We start from the raw sequence: 12045 nt of genomic DNA on the forward strand, positions 1-12045 counted from the left end.
AATATAATCATGATTATCATTTTGTTAATAAATGATAATAATAATAATAATAATAATAATAATAATAATAATAATAATAATAATAATAATAATGATAATAATGATAATAATAATAATAACAATAAGTGATATTATTATTATTATTATTATCATTAGTATTATTATTATTATCATTGTAACAATAGCAATGATAAAATTTTTCTTTTCACTAACATGTTCGCTATTTCCCGCTTCAGCGAGGTAGCGCCAGGAACAGGCGAAGATTGGACTCGTTCATTCGCATCTACTCTACCTGACATGTTCATTGTATAGAAATCAGAGCCTCCTACCCACAACCAGATCCTACATACCTTTTTTTTTCATTTATTATCTATTTACCGTGAGAGCTTGATATACTTGTAGACGACACGTCACCCCCTGTATACCACATCACTCCACTCCACCTTCTCCCATGCATGCCTCATGACCTTTTGCATGTTCAGGTCCCAGGCGATCATTTCTATTTTCTACTCCATGTATTGCTACTTTACTTGTGGTGGGAGTCCTATACACGACGTGTATAGGACTCCAGCCAGACTCAAGCAGCCCTCGGGGCGCCTACTCCGTCAGTAGAAGTTCCCCTACGTAACTCTTGGCTATTCAACTCCCTGGCAGGTTTCCTCGTGATTGCCTCATTTTCAACGTCTACTTGGGTCAGGACTCGCGTGGGACATCGTCCTTGGCCCGTCAGGAGAAGCAGCTGTGAGGATTGCGACCCAACGGCCCCCGACAAGGGAACTCCTGTCAACCTAAGTACAGACCGGCGATCGCCACCCACTCCAGGAACCACGACGACCCACCTTCCTTCTCCCGGAGCTTCACCACGGAGGAGTCGCGGCGGCAGCCTTGCATCTCTTTCCTTTGTGCTGTAACTTCACCTCATGTACCATGCCAGCATTCTCAGTCATACTCTTCTTATTACCACACTTCGCCATTACCCTATCATTCCTTGATCTACCCTTCATCCATCTTATATTGTTCTAAACCATTTCAATTGCCATGACAGTGACAATCTTCCGTACTTCCTTGTTAAACTGGTAGTATACAATGTCAACTACCAGTGACAGCTCCAGTCTAAAGGGAAATCAAACAAGGGTAAACATTATGACTATATTCTGAATCATAAACAGACAATAAGGCCACAGATTACACAGACAAAAACCTTATACTGAAATCAACCCATACAATGTGTAAGTTTAGGACAGCTCCTCGCAGGTGCCAAGACAAAACAACCTTCAGTGTATTCTTGAGTGTAGCCTACACACGCACCTTAAGCAGAGTACGTGTTTGTGTATAAACATCAAGTAACACTGGACGGAGGGAGGAGGTGATGAGGTTCTGCACCCGCTGGGCCACAACAATTGAACATTTTCTCTGCTGTTGTGATGTAACTTTTCACCCATCTTCCCGCTGGCCACAACCATAGTCTCATAATTGACTTTAGTCCATACACGGTATTTCTTATGCTACAGAGGGACTTCTTTATATATATATATATATATATATATATATATATATATATATATATATATATATATATATATATATATATATATCTGTTGGGTGAGAGTCTGGCTGAATTTTATGCGATGGCCTCTCTCGTTGGTTTATCCCTACAGTCCGAAGACAGTCCCTGCTTCTTCAGTTCTGTGGACTCCCTCACCTCGTTTCTTAACAATCTAAAATAGTTCACCCGTTTACAAATTGACGTCATCCATCCAACTGCTCTCCCTCAACGGACTGGTCATGATATCCCTCCCATGTCTGAATCCATTTTCTGCAGATGACACCTAAAACCTGCTGGGTGGACCATGGCACTTGTAAATGACGTCTACAACCTGCTGGGAGGACCATGGCACTTGTAAATGACATCTACAACCTGCTGGGTGGACCATGATACTTGTAAATGACGTTTACAACCTGCTGGGTGGACCATGGCACTTGTAACTGACATCTACAACCTACTGGGTGGATCATGGCACTTGTAAATGACGTCTACAACCTGCTGGGTGGACCATGGCACTTGTAAATGACATCTACAACCTGCTGGGAGGACCATAGCACTTGTAAATGGCATCTACAACCTGCTGGGAGGACCATGATACTTGCAAATGACGTCTACAACCTGCTGGGTGGACCATGATACTTGTAAATGAGATCTGAGGCAATGGCAGCTGCCTCCTGACCACAGCCCCAAAAGAGTGTTACGCCACAGCCTCCATGACCGTAGTTATGGACCACCTGCCGTACAGAAACCACAGTTAGTACACTCTGTGTGTGTGTGTGTGTGTGTGTGTGTGTGTGTGTGTGTGTGTGTGTGTGTGTGTGTGTATGAATATATAAGACTGCTGAGTCTGTTGACCATAAGAGTTTGTTCTTTAAGATTAAATTGTTACACAAGTAGATATATTTCAATATAATGTACAGCAAGTGCACCAATGCATTAATCCCTGTAAAGATAATTTATGTACTTGTAAGTATGATATTAGTGCTATACTTTTTTTTTGTCAGACTTTATCTTCACTACTGGAAACACGAAAGACATAAAATATTTACTTTAAGTACGATATACACAATCTGTGTAATAAACTCTGCAAATGGCGTGGATGATATATTATGAAAGTAAAGTTTTTCCCACTACAAAAAGTAATACAGTATGTCTAAAGGATGTGAACAATAAATGTTCAAGTATATATATATATATACATATATATATATATATATATATATATATATATATATATATATATATATATATATATATTTTTTTTTTTTTTTCTTTGTCGCCGTCTCCCGGGTTTGCGAGGTAGCGCAAGGAAACAGACGAAAGAAATGGCCCAACCCACCCCCATACACATGTATATACATACGTCCACACACGCAAATATACATACCTACACAGCTTTCCATGGTTTACCCCAGACGCCTCACATGCCTTGATTCAATCCACTGACAGCGCGTCAACCCCGGTATACCACATCGCTCCAATTCACTCTATTCCTTGCCCTCCTTTCACCCTCCTGCATGTTCAGGCCCCGATCACACAAAATCTTTTTCACTCCATCTTTCCACCTCCAATTTGGTCTCCCTCTTCTCCTCGTTCCCTCCACCTCCGACACATATATTCTCTTGGTCAATCTTTCCTCACTCATTCTCTCCATGTGCCCGAACCATTTCATATATATATATATATATATATATATATATATATATATATATATATATATATATATATATATATATATATATGTATATATATATATATATATATATATATATATATATATATATATATATATATACATATATATATATATATATATATATATATATATATATATATATATATATATATATATATATATATATATATTATCCCTGGGGATAGGGGAGAAAGAATACTTCCCACGTATTCCCTGCGTGTCGTAGAAGGCGACTAAAAGGGAAGGGAGCGGGGGGCTGGAAATCCTCCCCTCTCATTTTTTTTTTTTTTTTTCCCAAAAGAAGGAACAGAGAAGGGGGCCAGGTGAGGATATTTCCTCAAAGGCCCAGTCCTCTGTTCTTAACGCTACCTCGCTAATGTGGGAAATGGCGAATAGTACGAAAAAAAAAAAAAAAAAAAAAAAAATATATATATATATATATATATATATATATATATATATATATATATATATATATATATATATCGAACTGGTATCATGTTTAATCCAAAAATCATTACTTTCATTTTTGTTCCTATATAATACAATCCTTTCCTTATCAAATGTAATGATTTTATTTCTCAACAACAAAGTCCTTTACATTCTAAAATACTGTAGCTAAAGTTCTTAAAGACATTATGATATTGAAGAATTATTTCAGTTTTATATTTTCTCTGATAAATGCCTTCTTTTCCCATCCTTTCTGTCATAACATTCAATGATAAATGACATAAGAAGACCCAAGATATTACCATTACTGCCTGACACATAAAGCAATCTCTTTTCGATCATCCTCTCCATAGTCTAGTACAAAACATTTCAGTACAATCTGGCCAGAACTCTCAAGTACACTTCGCTTATTCTCACACATACTGTACAATGCAATAATAATAATAATAATAATAATAATAATAATAATAATAATAATAATAAATCGGATCGTGACACTTACCGGTACCGTTCGTGAATCCAGTAGGATCTCGTCTGCCTCTAGCCGAACGCCTTCCTTCCTACAGGGTCTGAGACCTACCCACTCCTGCACCACCTCCGCCCTCTTTACAAAAGATGGACAATAAAAACATTTGATCAGTGAAATTATAAAAACTTAACACTTGGGAATATACAGACATGATTTTGGGTGATGATACTACCGGACTTCCGACATTTAGCAGGAGTGACTATGAGAGCACTGGTACTAATTATTTTAAATTATCTTACGGTAATAAATACAACGGTACGATTAAATGGGAAAGGCATCAGCCACTAGTCAATTGTGAACTCTTATTAATGTTAAAATCTTCTAAAGTCACAAGGTCTTATGAAAACTTTACTTAATTTCCCTTCCTGTCATTTTCAGTGTCAGTGGGGAACCACAAGGAAACATACGGAGAATGACCCACACACACACACACACATATATATATATATATATATATATATATATATATATATATATATATATATATATATATATATATATATATAAACGCCCACACACGCACATATATACATATCAACATATATACACATGTGCATATACTTGCTTGCCTTCATCCATTCCCGTCGCTATCCCGACCCACAGGAAACAGCATCGCTACCCCTTGATTCAGCGAGGTAGCACCTGGATAGGGAGCTGTGGTATTTTCAATGTTATATTCCATATATTCCAACGTTAATGGCGTTAGTTAAGTTATTGGATATGGTGGAGAATGTTCGCTGGGATGATTCACGTTCGTTGCGACCAAGCAAACATATGCAACGCACGAATCAGGTTGTAAACACTTTCAGCAAAGAAAAGCAATCGTAAATACAAACGATAACAATTACATACTTTCAAATACTCACGAAAATAAAGTAATCAGTTGCAGCTACAGATTTTCTTATGTGGTTTTTCATATATTCTATTGCCTTCTAAAAAGTTTCAGTTTTACGTTACCTGGCATCAAATTTTCCCTAAACTTCGTAGCCCTCCCCAATATGTTCTCATTGTCTTCATATCTCATTAGTATCGTTATAAATTACTTCTGTGTGGAAAGGGCCGGTGTCTTCGTATCTCATTAGTATCGTTAAAAATCACTTTTGTGAGGGAAGACCCCCTATCTATACGCATCTCGTCTAATTCCATACATTATTTCTGTGTTCTCTCTACACTAAATACTAATTCACCTGCATTGGCTTGAATTTTCACTGATTATTCATAATTCCATCCATGGTACAATAAGGAAGATCAGGTACATTATACCATATAATGCATGAGTTTTCAGAAATTTTCTTTGGTATAAACGCATGACAAACCAACTCTCTTGAGCCAGTCTGACCATCTCCTACCACCTTCAAGTGTCAGGCAGACACTGACCTTAAGGGAAGGTCAGAGAACCACTGACCCTAAGGGGAATCAAAGAGACAGTGACCGTGTGGGAGGTGCGAGACAGTGACCATGAGGGAGGGTCAATGGCAGACAGACACTGGTTCATAGACAGACGCTGGTCCTGAGGGAAGGTCAAAGACAGACACTGGTCTGGAGTGGAGGGTCAGAGACAGACACTGGTCTGGAGTGGAGGGTCAGAGAAACAATAACCCTGAGGACAAGTCCGAGATAGCGGCCTTGCGCAGGAGGGCGTCACTGACCTTGTAGGAGGATCTGGGAGAAACACTGACCTTGAAGGTTACAGAGACACACTGACCTAAAGGGAGGATCAGAGAGAGAGAGAGAGAGAGAGAGAGAGAGAGAGAGAGAGAGAGAGAGAGAGAGACTGACTGACCTTTAGGGAAGGCATGAGGGTAGTACAATTGTCCCAGATGGTCTGAGAGTCGTTCGGGTCCACGTCAAGCCTCCAGTCATGGTTTTGATGAGTGCCCCCGAGCACCACGGTGTCTGTGCTGGACAACGGTGGTCAACCAGGACAAGGGTTATGCTACAGCTAATAACAGACTATCAAGATTGGAGATCTTACGTGATAAAATTAGTACGGTGTTAATGATAAGGACAAGAGTGAATGATTATAAAACTGGTGATTCAGATGTTTGATTATAATCATGGCATATACTAAGCTTAGAGTGAATCGCAGATAAAGTATCACGAGAAAAGATATTTAAGATGATGTTCTTACCAAGATGTTTCTGAATCATTTAAATAATCATAACAACATGCAAGAAGTCACAAAAAAAAATTGTCTTCATGTTAGACAAGAGGTGGATGCACTGAATGAATACCTCTTAAAACCTTTTGCCCCTAACAACTGACTGGTTTGAAACCAATTCTTGGAGACTGATCTTTGACTGTCTCTTCTTTTTTTTTCTAAGAGTCTTCCCTTAACTTTAAACATTATAAAACTATTATGACATTCAGGATCTAATGGGTTTCCTTTCATAGTTTATTTTCTGACTGTAATCATCAGGCGATTCAAATAAACGATTATATGTCACAGACCCCAGCAAAAGGCATCATTGGCATATAGTACATACAGTGATGCAGGGAGAAACCGTTGTCAATTACCCTGACAATCCAACTCAGCTGATTGGCCCATCGGATGGTTACTGACCGAAACCAATTTCCCTTACTTCAAGAACTGTTCAGGTGATGTAGGTCAAGGCTGGTGCTTGGCTCCTGCTTACTTTGCAATGATGTAGGTCGACAATTCCGTGGCAATGTCACACAAGAATTCTCCAATCCATGGCGCCCGCACCTGCTCGGGAGACAGACTATCATATGAGGTGACGCTCTGAAATATGTAGACCAATATATGCTACATATTACAATAGAAATTCCTGGTATAATATGAGAGGGGCAACTCTCAAAATCATCAACAGTTTACACATTCTGAGCAGAACTATTTGACCTCTGAGAAGATGGAAACTCACCCTGATGACCTGGCCTCTGCAGGGGTAGACGGTGGGGTCAGGCACCAGGTCCCTGGAGCCCAAACCTGCACAGTTGATGACCAGGTCGGCCTCGGCTGCCGCCTCCTGCAGGGAGGACACACGGCGCACCTCCAAACGGCCTCCCAACGACTTGACTTCCTCCAGCAGCACCGGCAGGAACTTGGAGACCTCCCCCGTCATGGAAGCTAACTTGAAGCCAGACCTGCCTGGCACAAGATTCATGTCACAGCTAAATCATTCTTTCAACAGTTTGTATAAGTAACTTCAATTAAGCTTTAATGAATAAGGCTCAGCCTCAGTTAACTCTGAAACTTATCTATACGGACACATGAAACTGAAATGTTTATGTTTCCTAGGAACTTTGCAGCCGAAAGTAACCTAAAAGAAGTTGATTTTGAAAAGCAGTTTATATTAAAAAAACAAAAAAAAACAGTAACCTAGTCAACAATACTAACCTAGCACATAAGCCTAACCCAACCAACAATGCTAACTTAAAACATTTGACTAACCCTGTAAATTTAAACTTAGAAAAGTAACGCAAACCATTATGTGATGCTAAATGAAAGCCACGGACACAGCAAACAACGCTAACCTAAAATACGTCGCTAACTCAGCTTGAATACTAACAAAATAAGACACTAACCCAGCAGACCTTGTCAGCAGTCCTTGTTAACCTATTATGACTAACCCGGCAGACTCTGTTATCTCATTATACGACTCTAACCAAACAAACAATGCTAACCAAACGCATGACACTAACCCGGCAGACAATGCTAACCTAACACGTCCTAACCCAGTAGACAATGCTAACCATACACTGAACTAACCCAGCAAACAATGCCCCTCTAACACAGCACTAACCTAACTGACAATGCTAGCCCTACACAACACTAACCCAGCAGACAAAAAAGTTAACCTATATACCCACCAGATAATGCTAACCTAAGACTAACCAGGCAGACAACACTAACCTACCCGGAAATGTTAACCTAACACAATATCAACAAAGCTAACAATGCTAACTCTACACAACACTAACCCAGCAAACAATGACTAACCCAGCATATTCACAAGGAAGAGATAACTTTCGCTGCTGGACATCACACCCAGACATTTTAACAATAATAAATCCCGGCTAGGCGCCCAATCCAGCCATACTCACCCGTACTGGGCGGGCCGTCCAGCCATACTCACCTGTACTTAACACCGTCAAGGGCGGCTCGTCCAGTCATACTCACCTGTACTCAACACCGTCAAGGACGGCTCGTTCAGTCATACTCACCTGTACTCAACACCGTCAAGGACGACTCGTCCAGTCATACTCACCTGTACTCAGCACCGTCAAGGGCGGCTCGTCTGGTCATAATCACCTGTACTCAACACCGTCAAGGACGGCTCGTTCAGTCATACTCACCTGTACTCAACACCGTCAAGGACGGCTCGTTCAGTCATACTCACCTGTACTCAACACCGTCAAGGGCGGCTCGTCCGGTCATACTCACCGGTACTCAGCACCGTCAAGGGCGGCTCGTCCGGTCATACTCACAGGTACGCAGCACCGTAATGTGCGGCCCATCTATCCTCACTCAGCAGTACTGAGTGACCCACACCTCACTCACCGGTACTTGGGGTTAATCTGCATGCACTGCTCCTGGGTAAGATCTTTGCAATAGAAGGCCAGGTGGTGCCAGGGTTCTATGCGACAATCCTCCTCGCCAACAATCGCTCCTTGTAGGAGGTTGACGCCCATCTTCCGGGCGAGCCCACTGCGCCACCACTCGCTGAAGAGCTTCCAGGTCCCCAGTGACCACTGCCTGTACGCTCAGACAAGTGTACACACACCATCACTCGTTATGATCTACAAAATTCCTATACCTCTTGTCTTCCTATACCATAAGTTGACACCATCGTCTCTAACTCTACTTATAAAATAATAACATTGGCTCTAACTTGCTAAATATGAGTCTCGTCTCTATGACTTATCAAATATGAAAGTATTATTTCTATGACTTGTCAAATAAGACCGTACTGTCTCTATAACTTAAATGTTTCGTTTCTACGACTTATGAAATAAGACAATATTGTCTTTATAACTTAATGAATGAGAGTCTTGTTTCTAATTATGACTTATCAAGTATGACTGGTCACGTCATGAAGGTGAAGCACACAAACTCATATGTAACGTGTGGATCCAGGGAAAATTTATGCAAGACCATTTCACGACGTGTTTCGTGAGCATGATAACATTTGTGTAACTGGCCAATTCAGGTAGGTTGAATCAACCTGCTCCAGTACCGACGGAATCACGTCTATTGGCTGACTTGGAAGGGAACGAACACTTCCTGGACCCCAAATCTCTCTCAATGATAAAACTTTTATAACTCCACCGCCAAACTGGATTTTTTTTTAAACGGATATAAAAATCAAGTACTACCTACGAAAATAAAGAGTATATGGTTAGGCTAGTAATGAACACAAGCCAGGTCCAGGTCCCTCCATACTTTTAAATCATTGTGGTACACTGTATGCTCAGATGAGTGACCCCCTATGGTGGATGAACACACAGACAGACATTCGTCTCTTCCCGGAAGAGTATCAGGTCAGCCATATATACACACACAGACAATCAGCCTCACAAACAGATGAGTGGATACTGTGTTATTCCTGTGGAAGGATACCGACGGGAAACAAATGTGTTTCTCACCCAACCTTGTCGTAAGGTGTCTCTCCAGTCAGGTATGGCTCCCACAAACCAGCAGCCCCGTCACCTGTAGCCAGAGATCAGACTTAAACTCAAGACTAAGCTTTCGCAAAACACAACAGAACTTTAAATACCCGAAGTCTTATTCTGTAGTTAGCACGAGACATTTCTATATCCGTCGTATTACACAAAAAGAGACCAAAGTGAACCCACGATGCAAATCTGTGAGACCTTTGACCCAGGAGCTGACCTGTGGTTGCGGGCGAGAAGTCCTGAGCCAGGATGGTCAGGTGGCACTGTGGTTGCCGTTTCAAAAGGGCCAGGGCAGTGCCAACACCACTAACACCACCTCCCACCACCACCACTCGCACCATGTCTTTCACCTTCTCCAGCTGATGAACCAACAACAGATGTCAGGTTTCCAGTCCCCCACCAACAACTCACTCCTCAGGGATCACCTGTATAGATATTTTAATTCTTATCATTACTTTGTAAGATCATCGCCATAGCAACAATTATCATTGTTATCATAAGCAGTCTCATGGGCATAGTTCAATATAATTATCATTGGTATCATATGCTGTCTCATGGTCATAGTTCAATATAATCATCATTGTTATCATATAAGCACTCTCATGGTCATAGTTCAATATAATTATCATTCACTGATATACCATAGATAACATCTCTCCTCTGCTAAGCAATGGATATCTCCATGCACTATTATCTGTCATTTGTACTTCCCCAGGTCTTGCTATGGCTGCCGATCTTAATGAAGTGGTAAATTGAGGCACTCAGAGCGTTACAATGGATCAGTGTGATGTCTGCTCCTCTGTCTTCCCTCATGTTTGTGGTAGGTATCATGGTCTGTGCATGAATCGACTGACTTACTTTTGGCTCTAACTTCAGTTTAGCTTTGAAAATGACCCAAATTACATTCGGTGCACTTAGGTATTTCTGGTTTCTTTGTTTTCGCGGCAATGCCAAGGCGCTTGACATTCTTTTGGAAGCAGAGGTCTGAAAATTTTACATTGACACAGCAAGTTATCAATTAGATATCCCCTCGTCCTCCATCTCAACAGCGAACCTCTCCAGACAAGATAACGTGTGGCAAGTTGTGAATAATTCATTAACTCTGTGATGACATGCAATATCTAGGAGGAGCAAAGATCGAGTTGATCATATCTAATAACAATATCAAAGACAGCTTTCTTTTTATTTCAAGACCAAATGCGAGATGCACTAATCATTTTTAGGGATGTGATAAGAAGTGTTTATGTAAAATGTGGTATGTACGACTTCAGGCTGGCAGCGGGTACAACTTAGGACATTTCTGTAAGAATATGTCTGATGCCACTGCAAGATATGGGTGACAGGAAGATGATTGCTGATGACATATTCCTATAGAGTATAGACCTTGAAAAATCACCGTACATGTCAACTTTCAAAACCAAACCAAATTATTTCAGTAGTTTTCTGTTTCATAATGAGTTCAAAACAGTAATTATCATTCTGTTAACCTCATCAACTCTGCCTGTTTCACCTGTTGTACTTACTAGTTTGTTAGAAGTCGCTTCCACCCCGAACTATGTGCCTCTCGGTTTTATTTCAGCTATTATCTCCATCCGTAAGATAAAACCCTTGTGCAGACGTCGAAGTATCCTTAGCTCCTGCTGTTGTCTCAGGAGGGGAACGGTGACCTGAGGTGTTTCTAGCTAATTTCTAATGACTTTCGGTGATGCACACCAAACTTCACTTCAGCCGTGACACAATTAGACTGGCGAGAGTGTCAGACCCGGGCACTACCATACCGTGCCAACGTACCTCTTACGTGCAGCCTGATACCGCTTGGTTCCCTGTGAAGCCGTGTCAGAAATACTAATGTCGTGGGACACTCCCTCTACAACCACTACGTTGCCATCTTCCACCATACAAAAGGCGAGGAGAACTTACTTTGAAATGACTGTTGCTTTTATCCTACGTATGGTAGAGTATGCTTGGATCTTTATTTTCTCTCGGCGAATGATCCCTCTTTCAAAGTAGAGATAGTCGAGTACGTTGTCATGTCTAGAAGTTTATCATAAAATACTAAACTGAAATACAAGAGTGACATAATGATGTCTCAGCAATAAGATCAACCTTAGCTGGCGGCCGCAGTGACAGCGTGTTTAATTGGCAGATCCCATACTTAAAAGATCCCTGAAATTGACCCTCCGAGTG

At 40.9% G+C, this 12045-nt stretch overlaps 1 protein-coding gene across 3 annotated transcripts; it reads right to left on the minus strand.

Moving 5' to 3' along the window:
* Positions 1-1135: 1135 nt before the first annotated feature.
* On the minus strand, positions 1136-11729 carry Daao2 (D-amino acid oxidase 2). 3 transcript variants are annotated; one of them, XM_071695249.1, is made up of 9 exons: positions 11650-11729; positions 10076-10283; positions 9829-9892; positions 8744-8938; positions 7104-7326; positions 6858-6928; positions 6005-6122; positions 4195-4296; positions 1136-2280 (listed from the first exon to the last, which is right to left on the minus strand). In XM_071695249.1, the coding sequence occupies exons 2-9, from the start codon at positions 10197-10199 to the stop codon at positions 2158-2160; spliced, it is 1020 nt and encodes a 339-aa protein (XP_071551350.1). In that variant the 5' UTR covers positions 10200-10283; positions 11650-11729; the 3' UTR covers positions 1136-2157. The 3 variants fall into 3 exon arrangements, with proteins under 3 accessions (XP_071551350.1, XP_071551348.1, XP_071551349.1); XM_071695247.1 differs by lacking the exon at positions 11650-11729 and adding an exon at positions 11382-11633; XM_071695248.1 differs by lacking the exon at positions 11650-11729 and adding an exon at positions 11382-11633 and having other exon boundaries at positions 10076-10302.
* Between the last annotated feature and the right edge of the window lie 316 nt (positions 11730-12045).

Source organism: Panulirus ornatus, chromosome 58 (assembly GCF_036320965.1).
Source record: "Panulirus ornatus isolate Po-2019 chromosome 58, ASM3632096v1, whole genome shotgun sequence".
In the NCBI taxonomy this organism is placed as follows: domain Eukaryota; kingdom Metazoa; phylum Arthropoda; class Malacostraca; order Decapoda; family Palinuridae; genus Panulirus; species Panulirus ornatus.

Excerpts from the sequence above, each read along its gene's own strand:
- Daao2 (XM_071695249.1), bottom strand. The coding sequence starts at position 10,199 with ATGGTGCGAGTGGTGGTGGTGGGAGGTGGTGTTAGTGGTGTTGGCACT. Across the intron at positions 9,893-10,075 it reads CTTCTCGCCCGCAACCACAG|GTGACGGGGCTGCTGGTTTG; the intron begins GTCAGCTCCTGG and ends CTCTGGCTACAG. Across the intron at positions 8,939-9,828 it reads ACACCTTACGACAAGGTTGG|GCAGTGGTCACTGGGGACCT; the intron begins GTGAGAAACACA and ends CTGAGCGTACAG.